This window comes from Papio anubis, chromosome 6 (assembly GCF_008728515.1).
Source record: "Papio anubis isolate 15944 chromosome 6, Panubis1.0, whole genome shotgun sequence".
Classification (NCBI taxonomy): domain Eukaryota; kingdom Metazoa; phylum Chordata; class Mammalia; order Primates; family Cercopithecidae; genus Papio; species Papio anubis.
The window spans coordinates 64,205,328-64,229,260 of NC_044981.1; the positions used below are offsets into that span (position 1 = coordinate 64,205,328).

Consider the following 23,933-nt stretch of genomic DNA (forward strand, 5'->3'; position numbering starts at 1 on the left):
GAAGGAAGGAAGGAAGGAAGGAAGGAAGGAAAGAAGGAAGAAAAGAAGGAAGAAGGGAGGGAGGGAGGGAGGAAGGAAGGGCAAAAGGGAGGTATTTGGGCATGAAAATATTCAATTTTATAAAGGCTATAAACTCTTAACAACAGGCTACTATACTGTAGGTAATTGTAACACAATGGCAAGTATTTGTGTATCTAAACACATCTAAATATAGAAAAAGTAATGCACTGCACTATATCATTACAACCCTGACAATATTGCTAGGTGACATGAATTTTTCAGTTATAATCTTATGGGACCACTGTCATAAATGTGGACCTCATTTAACGTCATGATGTGGCATATGACTGTATGTTGACTACACACTTTGCTACTTCTCTCATTTGGCTTTGCTACAAAGACATAGCCAATTCTAAAAGTTGATGTAATTCTTTGGAGACATTTCTACGTGGACACATACACACACATATAATATGTTTTTAGTGAAGGTCTAAATAAATGGAATCCTTGCTAATTATCTGATACTATTCATTTGAAAATATACCTTGGTGATTCTTCCAGGCCAATACACATAAATCTGACTCATACTTTAATCCATTTACAATGTTTTATATTTGGATATTATAATTTATGTAATTATTGCTTATTGGTAGATACTTAGGTTGTTTCCATGGAGATGCTTCTAACCATGGGCATCCAGGAATCCATTGGTTTCATTTTCTCCTTTCATATTTCTCTCGTGATCTTGTTTCAAATGCTGAAACTAGCTCACAAAGGCATTCCTTCAATAAACACCCAATCTAATGAAGCTTTATTATGATTGTCATCACTTCAGTGGTTGTAGGACTTTCAGAAATGACAATCTTTCTTCTTTCTTAATTTAACATGGAGCATGTTTATGCAATTGATTATGTTACTTGGGCATTGAATTTTACTCCGTTTATAAAGATGAATATGGCCACCGTGTGTGGACTGCTAACTTGGCTCATACTGGACAAAATCACAAGGAAGAAAATGTATGTTTAGGTTGTTGGGACTGTTACCTATATCTCATATTATCTGGCCAATATGTAGCATTATTATATAAGTATGATATAACTATCTGTTTTAATAGTCCCCAAAAGTACATCCAAACCCATGTTGTGGTTTATTCGAGTTCTATTCCTAAAGAACAATTATTTAGGGTACACAGGTAAGGTCATCTAATTAATTCTGAGGTTTGTTTTGTTAGTGATAGGCTAATCCTTTTTCCAACTGACATGAACTTCACAAAGCCTCCTTCTGAGTCTCCGGTGTGAAGAACAATTAATAAGTTAATTCTATTCCTTACTCTATAAGACATCTCTTTATTTTCTATCCATCGGGATTGAGAAAAAACACTTCCTTTATTATGAACTAAAATTTTAAAGTTACTTGCAAATAGATGTATTTTGTAGAAAATAGGCTATGATCTATTTTAATCACAATAGCAGTGACAACTCTAGCAGGCGTCCCTTTCTGCTTGGTTGGTCAAGCAGTCAGTTACCTGTGTCCTACTTTGAAGCTTACCTGCTGCAGGCTGGTCCATGACCTCCATCTCCAATTTTATCATTCCACAGCTCTGAGTAGAAATGGGATCATCCCCACGTCTCCTTGCTTCACAGCAGTTCGTTGATTGTCTTCAAACTGTAAATTAGTTTTGCAAATTAGGTTAAAAAGTTGCCAAATATTCACTCTAGTCTTCCCTCTAGCTATTGTTCCAGTTTTCTCTTTTCTTTCATAAGGTTGTAGAAGAAAGAAACTTGACCACTGCCTCAATATTCTCACCACCTACTTTCTCTTTAAATACACAAGTCTAGTTTCCCTCTCTATATTTTAGAGAAACTGTCCTGACCACCAATTAAAAAAAAAAAAAAAAAGGTTTCCTGCTTGACTTTTAGAAATAATATATAATCCTTGTGGATAATCTTCAAAAGACAATGAATTATAAAGATAACATAAGCTATAGCTTCATAGAAATAAATATCACAAGTTTCTGTTTTTGTTTTTTTGTTTTTTTCCTTTTTGGTTCTTTTCACTGTGTTTATACATGTAGCAGGAGCATTTTTGATTGCCATTAACTTTTTTGGAAAATGGTACTCAAATATGGCATTAATTTCATTATTTGTAGTTGTTCCTTAATTTCTAATTCTTCAATATATATAGTATATACTGGTATATAGCATATATATTGTTGCTTGTAGCCTACAAGCACCAAGGTATACCTTATATACCATATATATTAGAGATTCTTCAATATATGTTTAATCATACATCACTGACCATGTGTCATAGTGTTTTTAATCAGATAGATTCCAAAAAGTAGACTTACTGGGTCAAAGAATATTGGCAATTTTAAAGTTGCTAATAAAAATGGTCAAATTGTTAAAAGACATATTTTACATAATTTAGATTCCAATAGCATTCTGTCAGTGCTCATTTTATGACTCCCTTAAAAGTATTGTTTATGTTTTAGACTTTTGCTAATCTGATAAATAAAAATAATTATTGCTGTTGCAGTTTATGTTAGTTGGATGGTTAATGGAATGAGCATGTTTATTAGTTATTGTTATATGTTTGTCTGTTAATTTTGTATTCATGCAACTGTGCTGCAAATATTTTCCCTGGTTTGTTATTAAACTTTAAATTTTATTCATAATGTTTCTGATGAGCAAAATCTTTTTATAACGTACTGGAAGCTTTCTACAGTAAAATCTATCACATCTGTTACTATTTGCTTCTGTACAGTCTCTTCACCTTTTTTTACCTTCACTCTTTTCCTTTTTATCCTGCCACTTAACTGTGAGACATTAGACAAGTTTATTCATCTTTCTAAGCCTCAAATGAAAATAATATATATACAAAAGGATAACAGTAAGGAGTAAGTAATATTCTGAAGCACTCAACAGCATCTGACTCACTCAGTAATTCTGATTCACATTTATAAGTTTTGTTCCCAATAGCTTTAGCATATTTATTTTTAAATTCACTGCTTGTCTTATACTTCGTTTTCAGTAAATTTTTAGAAATTATTGTTTATAATTTATTATTATTAATATAGCAAAGCTGTTAATTTGAGTATTTTAGCACATATTCAGACACAATGAACTTATTGATTCTACCGGTTTTAAGATTGAGCTTTTATAACTTTATCGTCTACAAATTCAAATGATTTGTTTCTTTTTTCATTATTGTTTGTTGTATAAATTCTTTGATTCTTATTCTGTTGGATCTACTTCTAAACCAGTGTGAAATAATTATTGTTATAATGAGCATCCTTGATTGTACTTTTTACTTCTGAGAATGCCTTTAGAGTTTCATCACTAAATGTGATAGAACTATGAGCTCAAGACATTTGTTATTTTTTCTTATTAGGGATTCCTATTTTAAAATAATTTTAATTAAGTAGAGTGGATACATTTCAGACTTTACCAGGTTTATAGAAATTATATTTCTCTCAATGGTTGCCCAATGTTAATACTATCTTAATTCCTTGAATGGACCCTGATTTTAGTTGTAAGGGATTTATCTTCTCATGCACTAGTAATTTTTTCCTAGTATTTTACTTAGTATTTTCAGATAAGTTATTTTGCTTCATGGTTTTTATTTTTAGCCATGTTTACCAGATGTTGCTGTCTGTATTGTCTTAATTTTCTAAAGCAAATTAGGTAGCTTTTCATCCTTTCCATTTCTGTAATATGTATCAAGAAATAACTTTAATATAAAAAATTCAAAAACCAACCCTTCAATGTATATGAGTTTTGTCCTTATTTGTATATAGTTCTTTAATATTTACTATTTCTTCTTTATTGAACAATGAAATATTTCTCCTGTTTCTTGCATTACCTTATCTTTTATGAGACATAAAGTTCAATGAGATCTTAATATTAATGTTTACAATAATATCAACTTTAATATTAAAGTCAATAAATTATTTATCTCTTGCTCTTTTAATTTTTACATGGATTTTTATCTCCTCATTAAATTTGCTACAGTTTTTCTGCTACTTTCAAAAAGAAACATCTATTGGCATTATTGATCAATGACCAGTTCTAAGGTTTTTTGTTTCTAATTAACGTATTTCTTCTTTTATCTTTTTGGAAATTGTTTGATATTTAAGGGTCCACGATGACTACCTTGTTTCTAAATCTAGTAACCTTCTGAATGCCTGAGAGCATTTCTCTTATTCTTTGAATAGGTCTCAGCTAGATCTCCCTGGTGAAACACTCTCCTAGTTTTTCTGTCTCCTTTCACTATTCCTCTTCACTTTACTTCGAAGTTCCTGTTTTCTCTCCCAACCTCAAAAATGGGCTTTCTCCAAAAGCAGCCTGTAGTTCTTATTTGCTTTCTGGACTTCATCCGACCTCACCCAATCACAGTCAAGTCAGTAAGCCTATATCCTCATATTGACAGTCTTAGTCTATATTTCTAACTATAGGCTGAATATTTCCATTAAGAAGTTAAACTCTCAAAGTGAAGTTGAACTCAAAGTGAAATCACAAGCTTTCAAAATAAAGTCCTTGCTGTGACTTTCGTATTGCTATATAATTTCTATAATCTTTGCACTATTAGGTAATGTGTGGCAACAAGTTCTCAAGAAAACCAAATAACATCTTGTTATATGTTCTTCCTCACAAAACACAGTCCAAAACTTGGAAGATAATGTTACTAATAATTTTTTTGGTAGTGGAGTTGGTGGACACATGATATATTTTTTCTAGCATTTTATATTTTCTATTATAAACTTGAATAACTTTTAGATGAGAAAAGAACACCCTGCCTTTGTGTATTTACTTTTAGTATTGTAGGGCAAAGAACATAGCTTTTAACACAAACGTACCTCATTTTGAATCTCAGCTCTCTAATTTACATTGTAACTGGACACAATTACTTTATCCTCTACTTCCTCATCTCTACAGTGGTGAAGAAATAAAAATTTTTATTACACAGAAATGTAAATGAGGCAACACATTTTATCCTTCTACTGTACTAAGGCAGAGAGGCATGGTCAGAGCTCATGAAATGTTGTTGTCACTTAAGAACAAAAGGAAGAAAATGTTGACAGACCTTTCTGTGAGTTCTGAGTTTATATGATCATTTGAGAGTAACTTTGTCATACATTTTTTGACATTGCTTCTTTGTTGATATCAGAGTGGGACTTAAATGGTTCCTATCACTCTTTTCTAAACAATCTGCTGCTTGAAGCCTAGAAATATCCTTCTGTAGGTAGATTCAGTATGAAATTTAGACCACAGGTCAAGACAGCAAAACACAAACCTAATGTAAATGCCTAAGTCATTAAATTCAGTGTGATACTCTGGATACCAGCATGCTATGCTCCCTGTCTATATAGGAGGCTCTGTGTGAGAGACAGAGGTTTAACAATTAAAAAGAAAGTGCACATTTAGAAGTTATCAAACCTGATTCAGTAGTGTTGCAAAAAGGACGTGAGACTTAACAGAGCATTTATGCTTAATTTGGGCATTTAACTCTACTAATTTCAGTGGTGTTTGCAAAAAGAAGTTTAAGACTGGCAATTACTTTTTTAGCTCATGGTGTGGTGTCTTTTCATTTGGAAATTCATTTCTGGGAAAGTTTGAAAGTTGGCTTTTTGAAAATTACTCTTTTTTTTGCTACACAAAGGTCATTCATAAATGTCAAACATCATTTGGTAGTTGTTTCTGTTTTTTTTTAAATGTCTGGAAGGATATCTTTTGAGACTTGTTTTTGAGGTCAATCTAGTGTTTCAGAGAAGTGGGAAATTCTGATCCATGAAACTACTGGGTTTGAGAAAAACATAGAGCACTGTTACACAGAAAAATAAAGTATTTGTATGATTCAGTTGTGACCTTTTTGAATGATTAACAGATTGCAAGCCTGGTAAAAGAGTTCAGTTCTTTCTCAGCCATTTACTAAGAATAATTGAGTACTGTTGTGAGAATTCTATTCTTTTATTGAAACTGGATTCAGAAAACCTTTAGAGTCTATAGAGGACACCAAAATTAATGCTTTTTCAGACTCAGTAACTTGTGGAATGAATATATAAATTTCTGATTAGTTTCTGTGCCTCTTCCAGAACGAATCTAATGTGGCCTAATACTAACACTTATTAATGCTTCATTAATAATGTATATTTACCTTCTTTTATGTTCCATAAAATACATTTTGGTAGAGGCAAAATTTCAAAGGTACCTGGTTGCCACAGGTGAAAACATTAGTGAGGAAGCAGTAGGATGCCTTACTCATCATTAAACTGATTCTATTATATCCAACCTCATGTTGATGACTCCATAGGATTACATTCTTTTTAAATATATCTTAATATCAATTCACATTGTGAGGCACTTAATCTAGCATATTTTGTTTCCCATAGAGTATCAAATAAAATCTACAAAAGAGTTGGAAGGAACCTACATCTAAGATTATAAAAACCCAGAGCATATATTTGCCTGATTCTCTATTAATCATATTTGAACCTCACCACCATAATTAACGCCATGAAGACATGTATGCAAATTTGGAGAAGTAAAGGATACAAAGGACATAAAAATAGTTATAATTTGAAAGAAACCTTAGTGGTCTTATTAACTACATGTCCTTATTCTCGAGAGCATGACTTGGCTATCAATTTGATACAATTTTTTTTTGAGTCCCAGATCCAACACATATTAGCTACGTAATGATGGACAAGTAACATAACCTCTAGAAACCTCATCAGCTTCATAACTAAAATGAGAATAATAATAGGACATAACTCATCCAGAAGATAGCACTTAAATATAGTGCCTATTTCATTGGAAAGAATTCCAGCCACATGGCAGAATGAGCTGATATTAATGGAACCAGACCTTTTAAAAATTCATTAAAATGTTGGATAAAATATGGCAGAAAAAATGAGCCAAGCCCAAAAGAAAGGGAAATGTATAGGTGTCCATAAAATACAACAGGAATAATAAAAGACAAAATATTAAGGGTATGCTAGACGATCTTAATTGTTTTAGACAGTTATATGCTCTAAATGGCTTAGAATTGGGATCTAAGTGTTGTTGTGTAGACAGGAGAGTGTCCTCAGCCTTTGTAGTTTTGGAGAACGAAAAGCAATCCAAATATAGAAAGTCTGAGGCTTCAAAAAACTGCTCCCCTCTATCAATGGAGATCTAGAAAAACTTTACTCAGTGGCCTAGGAAACAGTGAGAAGAAAACTTGCCTTCTGTCTGGAGCCTTGAGTGGGAGGGGGAAAAAAAAACCTACCCAAGAAAAAAGTAAACACTGGCACATACCACGCAGGTATATGGTGTGAATTTATACTGTCATGATTCAGTAACCTAAAGCCAAGCAATTTACTGCTATGGAAGTTGTGTAAGGACTTTTACAGTGAGGCCTTTTAAAGGACTTTTAAAAGGACATAAGTAAAGGACATAAGGCCTTTTAAAGGACATAAGTAAAAGTAAAGGACTTTTACTTTTGAGTTTCACAGGGGAAAAGTACTGTGCAAGATGAGTGTCCAATAGAAATAAAATTACATAAAACAAAATAGAGAAAAAATAAACTATAGAAGGAAACAGAAAATATGCAGAAGCAGCAGCAGATGCAACACAAGGAGCAAACCAATAACTAGAGAAAAAAATACCTTCAATAAACTATGAAAGAGATATGTTTAAAGTTACTTTCCTACGGAGTTGAAATCATTTTAAAACAATGAATAAGAAAAAATGAATAAATAAAAATAGAAGAAGCATAAGCAGATTAAGAAAAGCAGAACTACTAAAAATTAAACATACAATTACTAAAATTAAAAATTCCATAGATGGGATAAACACTAATGTGAAAGGAAATGTTTGTGAATTAGAAGATATATCTGAGGAAATCACCTAGAATAAAGTGAGTAAAGTTAATATTATGAGATTTTTCAATGAAAATAATCTTTTTCTTTCCCCTGTCTCTCCTCTTTCTTCTCTCTCACCCTTCCAAAGTACTTTTCAATCACTTACCTGGCACAAGATACAGTAATGGACAGTTAATATTCCTACTCCTATGAAGCTCACAGTTTAGTGATTTGGTGGATACAGCAATTTATTAAACAAATAAACAAAAATCAAACAAAACACAGGTTGATGAGTTCTTTGCAAATAACTGAAATTTTGTCTTAGGAAATCACTGTATAAGTACTTTGTATTTGGTGGTTGGGAAGGGTCTCTTGAAAGGGGTGAAATTTTAGCTTAGATAAGAATGACAAGACAATCTGTCAAGCACAATTAGTTTTTCAGTCAAAAAAAATCAATTAGTGCAAAGAAGAAATGAGCTATGCATGTTGCAGAAACAAAAAGGAGGCGAGCATGGTTAGAGCATGGTAGGAAGGATGCAAGACGGTCTTGGAGGTGTAGGCTGGGACAGATTCTACTGGGCTTTTTCATAAGAGCCAGGGTAAGGAATTTGGATTTTATTCTAAATACAAAGAAATCATAAAAGGACTTTAAGAATGGAATTTACGTTTTATATTTTACCTTGTAAAGGATCTGTCCCTATGCTATGTGGAGAATTCTAAGCAGCAGATAATGCTGGGAGTTGGGCGGTGGTGTGATGTGAGCAGTTAGGAAACCATTGCATTGGTCCATGTAATAGAGGCTAGTGGAATTTGTACTGGAGAGGTAGAGTCATCAGCTCTACCACTGATTTTACAGATTTGGTAAAGCTTTGGATAGGGATATAATGGGAATTTAAAATTGATAGACGTGGAGTTGGGAGAAAGATAAGAATCACAGTCAATTCCAGGAATCATAGATAAATGCATGTAATAATTATGTCTACAATATTCATTAGTCACACAGCCACCACTTAAGCACTTCCAGTGATCAAAACTTGGTGTCTCATGTGGCCACTCATTCCTTTTCATACATCCCAAATCATTAGAAAGTTCTTCCTATGGATTTGACCTACTTTCCCTTATAAACAATATAGTTGCCTACACAGTATAGTTGATTTATTTTTAATCCTTCTTCTACATAAGTTTCTAAACATTTCAAGATAATTGCAGTTTTTTTCTGAGGTTTTCTTATTTCAAGTTAAATAATCTCAGTTTCTGATTTTTGTTAGAAGCTATTTGTATGTCACTTATTGTACTAATAACTCAATATTGAAGTCTGATTATTTGGATTTGTCCTAGTTTTCCTACTGGATTTTATTCTCTAAAGTGCCTTATATATTGGGCACTCAAAAATTATTTCCAAAACAAAGATTAAATTAATCTCTTTTCAGACAATCTTCACTCCCCTTCTCACCTTTTTAATGTTCTGAGCACCCTTCTTTGCACATATTTTACTTTATCAATGTGCGTCTTAAAAATGAAGACCACGATTAATTGATATGTAATTCAAAAGTTTTTAATTCCATGCTTCAAAAATCCAATCAAAATTAAATTTAGGTTTGGTATAGCTATCTTACAATGTTGACTCATTAAACTTTGGTTATCAAATAACCAGTGCAATCATTTTAGCATAACTTATTTTAAGTCAATTGTATCCCCACTAGGAGGATATACTCTCATACAATTTTCTGACAAAGAAATAATAACATACAGAATATACAGATTCATAGAGGGGTTTTAATTAATGGAAAAATATCAAGTGAAACATTTTTTTAAAAACTGCAACACAACGGAAAACATTTTTCCTTCAGAGAAGCAAAATTGTAATGACTTCTACTTCTTGATGAAAAAGTTCATTATAATTGGATAACTAGTGCTAATGTCTCCTGTAAAGGTTGCGATGTTGGGGGAAGAAAAACTTGTAAGATGGAATAGGAATAATTTGACATGTAAGAGATGCCATCCCTAACCCCCTTGCCCATCTTTGGCCACTTGGTTGCCAGCCTTGTAGAAGGGTAGTCATATGATGATGAGCAAACAACTCTGGACTCCTTGCTAGATTATGTTAGTGTTCTCATATGGTTCTGAAAGTACAAAATCACCAGAAAGACCATGTTTAATGGATATTACTAATACAAAATACCCAGACACAAGTAAAGGAATGTGAATTTATAACCCTAGCATTGTCATTAGGGTGCTCCCAAATTCTCTAGCCTTCCAAGAACTTATCTTTAATTTAGTATAAATTTTTAAACACACATTTGGCTTAACTGTAACATAATTTAGAGCTAGAAATTCAACATCCTCTTAATATTTCTAAAGATTCTTTGAGGCAGGGGTTGCATACATTTCTTCCTGTCCACCTATCCATTTATTTCATCTGTATTATCAATAATTGCTTTGCATTTTCCTTTTGGAGCTATTTTCTTTATTCTGTCTCCCTTTTCAACCTCAACATGAAACCAAGCTTCCTTTTCTTTAATCCCTTCCTTTCAAGTATTTGTAATGCAGGTTATGTAGGCATTTAATAAAAGTTGGATTGAGTGGAGAGGGATTATATTTTACCACAGCATAGTATGTATTTCTATCTAAATATCACTATTGTTAATAATTTCTTTTTCAATTCCTTCCACAAGGAGTTTTTCGTTTTTTTTCCCTCTGATCTCATTTTCCCATCATTTTTCTGGTCATGTCTTTTTTTATTCCTCTCCCAAGATTTCTTAGCCTCACTCCCCTTCTCTGTTGTCCACAATGAGCCTCACCTTTTCCCTCTGGAAGCCTCAGTAAACTTTAATTATTACTCTGCAATTATGTAAAATATATCTCTATTCTATAACCTATAAATTTTCAAGCCTGGCATCCTATCTTTATATAACCAAATGGGTCTATCACAATGTTTTCATAAGCCTAAGACAACTTTCTGCAGTATTTCTGCTCAAATTATTTTTCATTTGATATTTATTTATTCACCAAATATTTATTTTGGGCACCATGTGTCTGTTAAAAAGAAATGCAAAATGTACAACGAGGAGTGGATCTCCTAAGGGGAATGATCATTTGTTTTAATAAATGCTGTTAGCCAGCAAAATATTTATGAGGCACTTAATGTAGGTGGCCTGGAAAATGTATATTGGCCAATGGGAGTGAGAGGCTGACAGTTATTTGCCTAAAAGCCATACCTAATACTGTAGGAATGAGTGAGACTTCTGGGGAAGAGAATGTTGAGGCAGAACCTAAGGGAAAACTCATATTTAGAGGATGAAGAGTCACTAAGGCAATGAAAGAGACAGAAAAGCAGACAAGAGGAGGAAGAAAATTAAAATCCTGTCAGCTTTGAAAGCCAAGGAAGGTGAGCATTTCAAGAACGGTTGTGGGATGGGGAGGGCGGGAAAATGTCAAATCCTGAAAGAATCATGATGAACATGACAGTTCTTAAGAGGCAATTGACTTTCAAGAGAGCAGTTTCATTCAAGGAAGGAGGTTTGAAGTCAGATTATCTGATATTATTGGGTGAGTGGGAAGAGAGGAATTAGAGGATATTCTTTTGAGAGGTTTCTGCAACAAGAAAGAATTGTTCCGAGACTGAAATGGGAAATTATATATTTTGCAGTTACCCTTTATTAATCAAGAATCATGAGCTCAATTTTCATAGAGAAAATTATTGGAATATGAGGGGGTTGAGATGGAAGCAGAGTACAGCTGGCGGTAACTCAGAAGCTCCAAAACAAATGTGGAAGAAAACAAATTAGAAAGTTAGCTAAGGAGGAAAACATTCAGTGTGCTCTGCTAGATAGCCAGTCATTGTACTGAAGGGGAACATAGAGTACCAAGTAAGCGAAATGAAAACCACGAATATCTAGACACACTCATACAATTTCAAAACTCCGAGGATAAAAGTCCTAAAAAGCGGGGGCCGGGCGCCGTGGCTCACGCTTTTAATTCCAGCACTTTGGGAGGCCGAGGGAGGTGGATCACCTGAGGCCAGGAGTTCCAGACAAGCCTGGCTAACATGGTGAAACCCCGTTTCTACTAACAATACAAAAAATTAGCCGGTCATGGTGGCGGGCGCCTGTAGTACCAGCTACTCCGGAGGCTGAGGCAGGAGAATGGCGTGAACCTGGGAGGCGGAGCTTGCAGTGAGCCGAGATCGCGCCATTGCTCGCCAGCCTGGGCGACAGAGATTCTGTCTCAAAAAAAAAAAAAAAAAGTCCTACAAATCTTCCAGATATAAAAGTTGTTCTCTTGTAAGAAGACTCATGGGCAACACTGGATACTAGGAGTCAGTATAGAAGTAGCTTCAAAGTTTAATGAGAAAAAAAACTTAACCCTAAATTTCTAAGGCTAGCCAGACTAACTTTCAAGCGTGTCAGGGTGAGGTAAATCAACTTTAGCCCATTCTCTGTGAAAGAATATGTTGAACAAAATGATAAATGAATCCAAAAAAGAAGACAAACGAAGAAACCAAAAATACTCTAATAGTTAACTATAAATTATTAAAGCACAATGTACGAATGTAATGGTTTGGAAATACATGACAAATGGATATAAAGGAAGAAGGGGAAGTGATAGCAGACCCAAATTATTGTCTTGGCTGGAGAAACCTATAGATGCTGATTAATTAAAGAGATTGACAGATTTTTAAAAATACACTTTATGTGAAAAATTAGGGTATAACACTTTTAAATAATTAAATTACGATATCTCAAGAAAAAAGCAATGGCAATTCCTATCAATTAAAAAAAAATTAGGAAAGGGCAAAAAATAAACAACAAGACAACATGGTAAAGACAAACACTAAAATAAGACAGAAGAGAAATGTTCAACATCGTAATAAATATAATAAATGTGAGTGGGTTTAATTCCCTATTAAAAGGAAGAGGGTCAGATGGGATTTTTAAAATCCAACTATATATGTTATGTAAAAGATACATGCTTGAAGCAAAATGACACCAAGGGGCTGAAAATAAAATATAGAAAAAGATGTAGCAGACAAATGTATCAACAAAGCAGGAATAATAACATTAATATCAGACAAAATTGGAGTAAACATGAAAAGCACAAATCAGAATGAAGAGAGATGTTGTATGTTGATAGAAATCAAATAGATTCAGATGAAGAAGAGTTAATGTCTGCCCTGCCAACACTACGTGCACTAAAGTATGTCAGGATAAACACTGAACACTTCGGCGGGGGATGTGGAATGTGGCAATATCGATTAAAATTTAAATTGTGATTCCTCACAGCAAAACCACTTTAGGAGACTCTCTTCAGGTAGAAAAATCTTTGAAGACAACACATATGTCTAGCGATAGGGAAATATAAGGGAGTTATGTAGTTCAAGTACATTTATATCTTCTTGGGCAGTTTAAAAAAAATAAAAATAATAAAATATATAATGTAAGAATAGGAGGATAGAATGATAAAGGACAGATATTATCTTCTGAGGTATAGAGAGACTAGATTGGCCCATAACAAAAAAAATATTAAAAGTAAAAAGAGAAAACTCTAAACATAATACATAGAAGACAGTAAGACTACAATATTTTTTGTGTCATAGTGACATGTCTTTTGTGTCCACAGTTTTAATTTAAATGGTCCTTTAAAACAAATTTTGTGAAATAATAATACGGATGAGATACACGCTTGGTTTTATATGAAGTACTCTATGAATGAAAAACTAAATTAAAAGTTATTTATAAGAGAAATGTATATATAACTACTGATAACCTTTCTAAAGCGCTGGCTTGTTAATTTAATTTTCATTCAATATTTCATAAGCCTTATATATCAGACTAGGAATAACAATAATGTTCTTCTATCAAAAACAAGATTTTTGTCTGCTATGTTCACAGTTACATCTCCAGTGCCGAGAATCCTGTGTGGAATGTGATGGGGTGCTCATTTAATGTTTGTTGAGTGAGTGAAATGTATTCATTCCCCAATGCCTTTGATAAAATTCCCTCCTATAAAAAAAATTCTGTCCAGTGTGGATGCTAGCTACAGCATAGATGTACTTTTTAAAATAAGTATTAGGCAATCTGAGGTTTCACGTGCAAAGTAAACCTTGATTTAATGCTTAGACGTGGATCAAAATAACTTCAACCTTGAATGATTTGAGAAAATGTCTTGAGGAAATGAAACAACTCTTATGTTACTCAGACTCGTGCATGTGCACACATTCGTGTATGTCTGCGTACAGACCTGTTCATCGAGCTTGGCCAGGTCTTTTACAACTCTTGGTCTGCTGAGAGATAGCCTATATGTTCACGAGTCAACTTTCGATCTGAGAAAATGATGTAATTTTAGAGCATAAGGAGACCTTAGAGATCATGTTCCCAGTATCTCCTTTTGCAAGAAGAGGAAACAGGTGCAGGGAATTTAAGGCGTGATGCCCTGAAATATGAGCTGCATCTCCTGATTGCTTATTTATTTTTCCACCCCTCCACATTGAGCCTTAACCTTCATCCCAGTTAAAATGGTCTTAACTATCTTTAGTATGTGAAGCACAGCTTTGAAAATACTAATTGTTTGTAGATCTCTCTATAGAATACCACTTGTGCCTTAGTAGTAATAACAACTGATGAAAACAAGCTCAAATAGTAGTTAATTGATTAAAAGAATTTTTATGTACTAGAAAAATACTGAAAGTATTTTCCATGTATCTTAGTTCATTTCTGAAAAATAAGCTAAAAGGTTAAGGGAATAGTTAAGATGGCATTAGAGTTATTTTAGAAATTATAAATGCTATATACATGTCTTAGAAGAATCATTCTTATTAAGAAAGTCAGGTTTGATACTTCGTTCACTAAATGTGTATAAAAGATACTATTTTAAGTTAAAACTTTTTGTAATAAACTAAAATATAGTGGTAGATAAATGGTAAAACATGGCCAGAACTACTTTGGTATTTCTAGATTCTCTTTTAAAAAAGCATTTTTATATAAATATAATAGGTAAAGTAAAACTATGTGAAAAACAGAGAAACCTTTCTCCCTTACCTCCATGTACAAAAAGTTAAGCCTTGAAATCTTTCAACTCAGTTGATTGTAATTCAAGTACAATACAGAGGCACCAGAATTACCTAAATACTAGTGTTTTATGAAAAAAGAAGATATTTCATCTACCACTTTTTTTTTCTTTTTTTTTTTTTTTTTTTTTTTTTTTGGTCAAGCAACCATTAATCTAATCTTTAACCTTCAATTGTAGGGTAGCATTTATTTTGTACTAATAATATACCAACAATGTACCAATAGTAGTACTATAAAATAATGTACAAATTATTTTATGGAATATTTTAAGTTATTTCAGGAAATATGTATACAGTGATATTGCTTTAAGTTAAATTCTTCTACATTACACTATTATAATAAATGATAATGAGCTTTGGTGAATTTAAAAGTACCATACTGGACATAAGCCAGATAAGTCTCCATCCTTTTGGTAGCCCCTATAAAATCTTTTCTGAAGACAGAGTGTGCAGGTCAGAAAGCTTGGCAGAAAAGCAACCAAGCCATGTTCTAATTTGGAAAATATAGAAATAACCATCCAGGGACAATTCAGTTTACTTTCTTATATTTCTGACTTTCTAAGATCTTGTCAAGAGACACATTAGCAGCAAGGTTATTAAAATTGTATGCTGTAAGAGTTTTAGTCTACTGTAAAAGTGTTAACAATTACAGTAAAGCATCTTATTTAGCCACTGGTATGCTAATGTGCTAAATTAAGGTCTGAAACAAATCAACAACAAAAAATATCCAACTGCTAGTACTGTTGAAAGTAGAATTGTATCTGTCATTTATGTGCTTCTCGTCACCAACAAATAAAACATATTTTTAAGCAAACTATTCCTGCTGATTTGTAAGAATTCAGTAGTTGTCTCAGGAAGATATGAGATATTAACACACAATTGCATAATGGATAAGGCATAACAAATAATTCCCGCATGATTACACACATTGATGAATTCTTGCATAGAAGACTGTGTCCAACTTACTAACATTTCCTGGACGGCAAACAGAATAAGTATAAAAATAATGATTTAAGGGTTTGTCCTCTGAATTTCCTGAAAACATTTTCATAAAATATTTTATTACATAATTTTCAAACAAATGTTTGAGGAGTTCCGAAGGAAAATCTATTATATGTAATTATTTCATTGTTTTTACTTGGAATAATGTTACATAAATACAGCATTATTGTCTAAATACACCAAATATATTTGATAGTCACTTCTACAAAATGTTATAAGTTAGATAGTGTAACAACATTGAACATTCTTGAACATTTTTAACTTTTCTGTAAATATATTAGCAGTGTGCCCTTTGACTATTTCATGTTTTATCTGTTTTTAGAAGTGCCCTAAAATTACTCATTTGCTCAACAGAGTTACACCTAGCTACCCAATAAAATCATTTCTGTCGAAGTATTTTGAAAAGCAAGTTTTGTTTTGTTTCTGTAAGAAATAGCATTTTGGGCCGTGTAGCTACACATCTAGCTTTGGGAATGGAACCAAGAAATAATAAGAAAGAAAGAATATCAGTTAATCTCTTAAATTTTAACGATATATCTATCAGATTTCTAATATGTTTAGTATTGATTAATCTTATTTTATTTAAATATATCCAAATATTTATTAATTTATTATATAACTGTCATTCTTGAATTTTTTGGAAGTTTTCTTTCATCATCTATTGTATTTTTTATGGTTCTTTGGGAAAATGAAATTAGTATATTTATAATTAGTAGTAAAAGTATCCTTTAAAAATTTTTATTCAGTTCATGCTAACTGGAGAATTCTAGTTATATATCTAATTGATATATGTAGAATATATCAATTCTAGTCTTTTATCCTATCAGCTCTATCTTTTCACAGAACACTTGGCCATACAGGTACTAAAAAAATAATTAAATGAGAATACAATTTTTAAATCTGGTAACATTTTTAAACACTATTAAAATCAAGGCAAACTCTTAGAAATTAGAAAGATACCAAAATCCTGATAATCTGGGTTGCTCTTCACTATCAAAATATCTTCCAACTATGTCCGGACACGGTGGCTCACTTCTGTAATCCCAGCACTTTGGGAGGCCGAGGCGGGTGGATCACCTGAGGTCAGGAGTTCGAGACCAGCCTGACCAACATGGAAAAACCCCGTCTCTACTAAAAAAAAAAAAATACAAAATTAGCCGGGCTTGGTGGTGTATTTCTGTAATCCCAGCTACTCGGGAGACTGAGGCAGGAGAATCGCTTGAACTTGGGAGGCGGAGGTTGCGGTGAGCGAAGATGGTGCCATTGCACTCCAGCCTGGGCAGCAAGAGCGAAACTCCACCTCAAAAAAGAAAAACAAACGAAAAATCCTCCCAGCTACAGTGTGTAGGAAAAATTTTCATGCAAAGTCACTGTGCCGGTTCTGTTTCTAAATGAACAAATTTAATAATTTATATTCCTGCCTAAATATGAGCCTATAAGGCATTAAATCTAATAATATTTTTCAGAAAATATATGGTTGCTTCTCAACAGTACTTACTTGCCTACAATACCTTAAGCCAGTCAGATGATGGAATCTTTCTCCTGTCAGCAAATCATATTTTAATATTCTTTCTTGTTGGGTTGTGATAAATGAGGTATCAGTTCCAATGTACAATTGTATGGCTTGAAAGATTTAATTCTATTTCTCTTTGGAGACATATTAAAAGATTATTTTTGTTTTCTCTTTGGAGACAAATTAGCAAGTCATTGTAGTTGAGAACATTGCAGTATTTAAGAAATTGTTATAAAAAATGAATCTCAAGTGTAGCTCAATAATATTTTGATTATAATGGTTTTACATATTTCAAAGGATCAGGTCATGTTTAATGGATTTCCTTGAACTATGAGCTTTAGAATATCAGAAACCATTTCTGATTCATCTTTATGACTTTGTTCCTAGGATACTAATTAATAAATGTTTATTTTTAAAAAAGCTTTGTTTCAGGATGGCGACATTTAATTTTTAAATGAAGCAGTATTTTAATTTTTTAATAATAACCTGAATATTTATGGATAATAACCTTATTGCCAGCAGGAATTTTGACCATGATAATCATACATAACTAATTTTCAAGTACTTCACAGAAAATTTTATTTTTCTCCCCATTGAACTAAGCAAGTTAAAGAAATAGTTCTCGACATCTAGAAACTTGCATTTTGGAGAAACAATTCTTAATGCAAAATTTATTTGTTTGATAAATAAATATTGAACTTCAGTTATTTCCAAAGCAGGAAGTGATTTTAAAATTCATAATACTTCCTTTTCCTTAGAAGTTTATAATCTGCTAGAAAGAGTAAGACAATCTAATAATTATAAATAAAGTCAATGTTTAATTCAAAGTCAAGAAAATTAGAAGTTGAGGAAGGCAGAGGTTATGTTTGGTTAATGAGGAGACAGTTCATGGAGGTGCTGCCATTTGAGTTGGGCTCGGTGAGAGACTTACTTGCAGGCATCACTGGAAATGAAGGTGTTTTAAGTTTAGGAAAATGTAAGAAAGGGTGCAGTGGTTTGACGAATCTCATAACAACAAGTAGTGCACTTTGACCACACAGTGCAAGTAGGACATAACTCCAAAAGTTTGTTGAGAAGCAATAATGGCATAGGTGAGGATGACTTCTGTGGACATGTAAACAAAAGATAACTAACAATGTGAAATAGTATTTCCATTGCTAGATAGATTACAGTAATGACTCTTATCTCCTAATCTATTGATGTGTTTGTCTGTATGTTTAAAAATACACATGGTAAAATAAGAAACGGATATGTGTTTGTGTTTTAACTTTTTAATGAATTTGATTTCATATGATGACCCTTAATTTCCAGACAAAAACTTTATAACTGATAATTGACTATCAAAAGTCAAATTTTAAGTCTATTTATTTTTTAATGATCTACTTACATATTCCTGGATTGGGGAAGAAATGACATAAAATTGTACTGAAGGAAATTATTTTCAAAATTTTTCTTTCATGTAACTTTGATTGTATGTGACTTCCAGAGCCTATTGCTTTTTAGCAAGAAGCACAGTGAAAGATTGAGAAAATGTACCTAAACATGGAAGTCATCTCTAATCATTTGGGTTTTATACATGAACATAGTTGTTTACCCACCACTTCACTGATAACATAAACATAAAGGTATAGGAAATAACCCTGTATATTCATAAACCATGTACCATGTGTACATATATAATGTTATGCTATACATTATTTCATTTGATTTCATAACTTGCTTTCCATTGCTTTCACCAAAGCAGATCATCTTTTTATTTGGTTATGTTCTTTTTCTCGTGTAACTAATGTAATATGTATCTTTGCCAACTAAGAATCATTTGAATATGAATCAACCATCCATGAAGAATTTATATTATTCAGACAGCCTGCTATGCTAAAAGTATACCTCAACCCACTTTCACCACATAAAATAATAGCAAAAATAATTGGTTTTTCCTAAGTTGGGATGATCCAATTGGCCTAAATTTTTATTAGAAGTGAAGAAGATAATGCTATCTTGAAAGACAACACAAATGTTTTAAAAATACCCCATTGTGAGGTATGGAGAGAACTATAACATTATCTGTTAAATCATACTGTTAATAGCAACTCTAAAACAAAGAAATTTTTTTATTTTGAAACATGGGACGTAAACTTTGGCAGAAGAAACACACTTGGTTAGACAGTAGTTTATATATTTCAATTACAAATTTGAATTAAGTCTAGAACAATAGATGTGGAATATTCAAAAAAATACCACCATAGTGTTGTTTTCCCATCTGAAAAAAATCAATGAATTTTAATGTCTTCTCTCTTATAAGGAATTTAGTTATATCAGGACCTCATATTAATTCTCATTTTTAAAAAATAATTTTTCAGATACATTACAGTGATGACCATAATCAACAATTCCAATTCAAACTTCTGATTATGTAATAAGTTTGTAATCAAGTTCATAAAGTATTGAAGAATTTCTTATTGCAAATGTTGTGACTTATGATAAACTATCAGCACTAGTATTCATATAACATTGATTATTGATAAGTAGAAATAACTACGGTGTAGGATATTGAAATTTAATTTGTAGAATATTGAAATTCAATTTGTATTACACATATTTTAAGAGATGTAAATCACATTCCAACTGATAATATAAAATGATTTACTTAAATTTGTTCTATTCTTTAAAAAATGAACACTTCAACTTGTTTTAAACTTAAGAAAGTGTTAAAAATTGAATATGCCACTTTTAAAATCATCCCAAGGCTGTCCATGGTAGCTCCTACCTGTAATCTCAACAATTTGGGAAGCAGCAGTGGGAGGATCCCTTGAGGCCAGGAGTTTGAGATCAGTCTGGGAAAGATAGTGATACCCTGCTCCAACAACAACAACAACAACAACAACAACAACAACAAATACTTTAAAATTAGCTAGGCATGGTGGATGGTGCTTGTTGTCCTAGCTACTTGGGAGGCTGAGGCAAGGTAGAGGATCACCTGAGCCCAGGCGTTCAAGTTTACAGTGGGCTATGATTGCACCACTGCACTTGAGCCTGGGTGACAGACCAAGACCCACGGACATACTCAGACCTCCTTAATTTGAAATCATAGTCTCTGTTAAAAATAAACCATTTTCCTTAGAAAAGAGATTTCCGCCTGTTATCATGCTGCCACTGAGTTGAAGAATTACCTTCTGCTAGAACAGGTTATACAGTTATTTATTACATAATTAAGTTGTAGGCATGAAATAATCTTTTCAGCATTCTTTGCCCTCTCAGTGCCAAAATTACCTTAGTGTGAGCATCAGAGCCCCCAGGTGACTTATGTAAACCTATACTCTGACATAAATGCTGAAAACAATAGACATACCCACAACTTAAAATACAAATTCAAGAGGAAATAAGGTGAAGGATACTGTTGATAAAAATTACTACTAAATTCCGGTGCTATTTCATATCCAGAAACATTCTAATTGCATATAACATTTGAAAATATTGGATAGTCATTCTACATATAAACTTCCTAAATCATTAATTTCCAAAATCGTTGAATGAGTGATTAGATACTTCTTATGGCCTGGCAAAACATGGTTTTGGCACCACTTACAGCACACATAAATGAATGGAATGAAAGGATGTTGACAGTAATGGAAAATAGTGATGGATTTTACAAGGTCAAACCCACTGACATTTTATTATTGATAAGTAGAAGTAGCTACAGTGTAGGATATTGCCAAAATCTAAGCAAATGAATTTTTAAAAATATATTAAATAGAAGCTATTCTTTTATATTTTCTGCTTTGGATATTTTCTCACCTGACAAAAACAAACACACATTTAGATTTCTCAGATTTCTCAGGGGATGTTCTTTTGAGTAGATTATCTGTAAAAAATTTTAGACACATCAGTCAGGTGCCATGGTTTAATTTTTATGTGAGGATTAGCTAGGACAGATGAAAATGTATGCTCGTCTTTTCTCCTTACATATAAGAATTGGCAGAATTACTGCTTACAAAATACACTGCTTAATTACACTATCTGCAGTGTCAGTGGAACACATTTCACCCAGTCATCTTTGTCATGTTTAAGACACCTGGTCTTAAGGGCCTAGTAATTTTCTTGATGTAAAAGATAGCAGCACAATTTCTTGCCCTTCAGTATTCCCTTCCCCTATCTAAACTCCTATGAGACAGAACCAACAACTATTCCATACATTAGGCTCTGATTTTAGTAAAACCACTTTTCAGTCACAGTTCAATAAGCACAGATCTCTTGCAGAATTCTAAGAATATGAATTTTTAAAAATATGTTACATAGAAGCTATTCTTTTACTCAACTAATTTTTTTCTTTCTTCCATTTGTTTCTGAGTTACTCCCAGATAATTTTTTTCTGCCTTTCTTGAAAGCTCTGCTATCAAATAACAGAAGGCTGGAAACAATAAATTTTATAAATATAACTATAAAATAGAAAATATTCCTTTACATGTGATTAGAAAAGGGGGGAGGAATTTATTGGGGCAGGGAAGGGAATAATGAGAATGACCAAGGCCACTATATTCCATGAGCCTTTGAAGACACCGAGGGCAACCTCATCTTTGGATGGCAAAAAAAAAAAAAAAAAAAAAAAAAGTAGTCTGTTAAATGACTGGGTTTACCTTAGAAAAGTTAAGTTACAGGACTGAGTAATCTAGTAACAAGGAAACTGCTGACAAACTTCTGGGGGTGATCATTGTTGAGCAAAGAAGCAGATGCTACCAAGTCAGGATTCTCTGTCTAAAAAAACAACAGTTAACACTGTGGTTGTATTTTTTCTTATGTATTGCTTCAAAACATTATCAGAAAAGAGTATAGTATCTCTGTTAAGTTGACTAAAAATCTGATGTGTCATTTTATTGACTGTTATTATTGTTTTTTGAAATCTTGTTCATGTTTATAGGTTTTCTGACTTGAGTTTTGAGATATTCCAAGCAGATTAGCCTAGCAAGTTTAGAACTGTGAATTTAATAATTATCTTCTAGGTATGTGTAGGAACATATTGCATGAGACAGTAATGTAATTTGTGAGAAATGTCTACACACAAGCTTTCATATACCTTTATTCTGTCTTTAGAATTTGGAATGATGGGAGATCATACAATTAAAAGTCAGCGACCTCGATCTGTTCATGAAAAAAGGGTCCCTCAGGAACAAGCTGATGCTGCTAAATTTATGGCACAAACTGGTAATACGTTAGTTACATTTGTATATTTATTGTTGTTAATTTAATGAAGCCACTGCATGTTTTCATAATCTTTTGCTGCACATTTGTCAGTTTTTGGAGCTGATATTTTTTTTGAGCCATTTTTTTTTGTCACCAGTTAAAGTCCATAAATAAAGTAGCTGTGAATTGAAAAGTGCCCCAAAATTATGTAAGAATTATTTTGCTTTCAGTATGGGACATTTAGGATTTACATAGTAGCATTTATGCTAATTAACTACTCAAAATGTATCATTAAATGTTTAAAGAAAGACAGCAAAGTTATTTCTTCAATAATTGATTGACATAAGACTTTCAAAAATTATAACTTTAAATGAAACTTTAGACAAATTTATTTTAACAATATTGAATATATTGAATTTTTTCAAGTGTGGTCCTACTTATAAGTATTAATTATTGTTAAAATCACAGAAAATATAAACTTTTAAAAATTTTAATAATTTTTATTTGAAAAGAGTTGTGTTATATAAGCTAAATAATAACAAGTTGACAGTGTTAAGTAAGCTGTAACACATTCCAACTAATTAAATATCAACTAAAATGACTTTCTACTTTATAAAATGATTAATTCTAAATTAATTAGATTACTTTTAAAACCTCCCTCCAAATATATCTGTAAATATTTGGAGTATGTATAATTTATGCCTATTATTTAGTTACAGAATTTGAACTAATATATGTATTCATATTTTTTCTTATCATAATAAACGATCTAATTCCATCTGAGTACATTGCATGTAGTACATCCTTAAAAGAAAAAGTGTTTAAACTTTGTTTTGTAAATTTTCAATTGTTACCTTTATTTTAAAATTGAAAGCTAACAGTTTTATCTATGTCTTAAAAAATTGTATACGTCTCGATGTTTTGCCATTAATACAGAAGTTTCAAGTACATGACCAATTTCCTGACATGACATTTAGATTGACAGTGATGAAATTCCCCCAAGAAATGGATATTTCCTTCAGTTCACATGTTCTTAGGATAATATTTTTTAGAACACTAGATCTGAATCTGCAATATAAAAATGCAAATATTGTTCAAGAGTTTTGCTCTCAATAATGGGTGAGTAGAAGATTTTGATACATTAGTTGTAAGGAGGTCAAATTTTCAGAACAGGAAGTTTAAAATAAGTTCTACAAAGATTCACTTTTAGTTTTTTTGAGATATATATTGCAACCAAATACAGAAATGTAGAAACTTGCTTATCTGGATCCCTTTTTGTGCATCTTCTTGTTTAAGAAAAATTGATTTTCATTTTTACTATTTGTTTGAAC

The 23,933-nt window shown here is 32.3% G+C and overlaps 1 protein-coding gene across 4 annotated transcripts in view; it reads left to right on the plus strand.

Moving 5' to 3' along the window:
• ADGRB3 (adhesion G protein-coupled receptor B3) overlaps positions 1-23,933 on the plus strand; it is a 743,596-nt gene that overhangs the window by 262,602 nt on the left and 457,061 nt on the right. For 3 of the 4 annotated variants that reach the window (XM_031667688.1, XM_031667689.1, XM_031667690.1), the window contains one exon: positions 22,513-22,623. In XM_031667688.1, coding sequence (XP_031523548.1) covers positions 22,513-22,623 — 111 coding nt within the window. Of the gene's footprint in view, positions 1-22,512; positions 22,624-23,933 lie in introns of those variants that run through there. The other variant, XM_031667691.1, reaches the window with a different exon arrangement.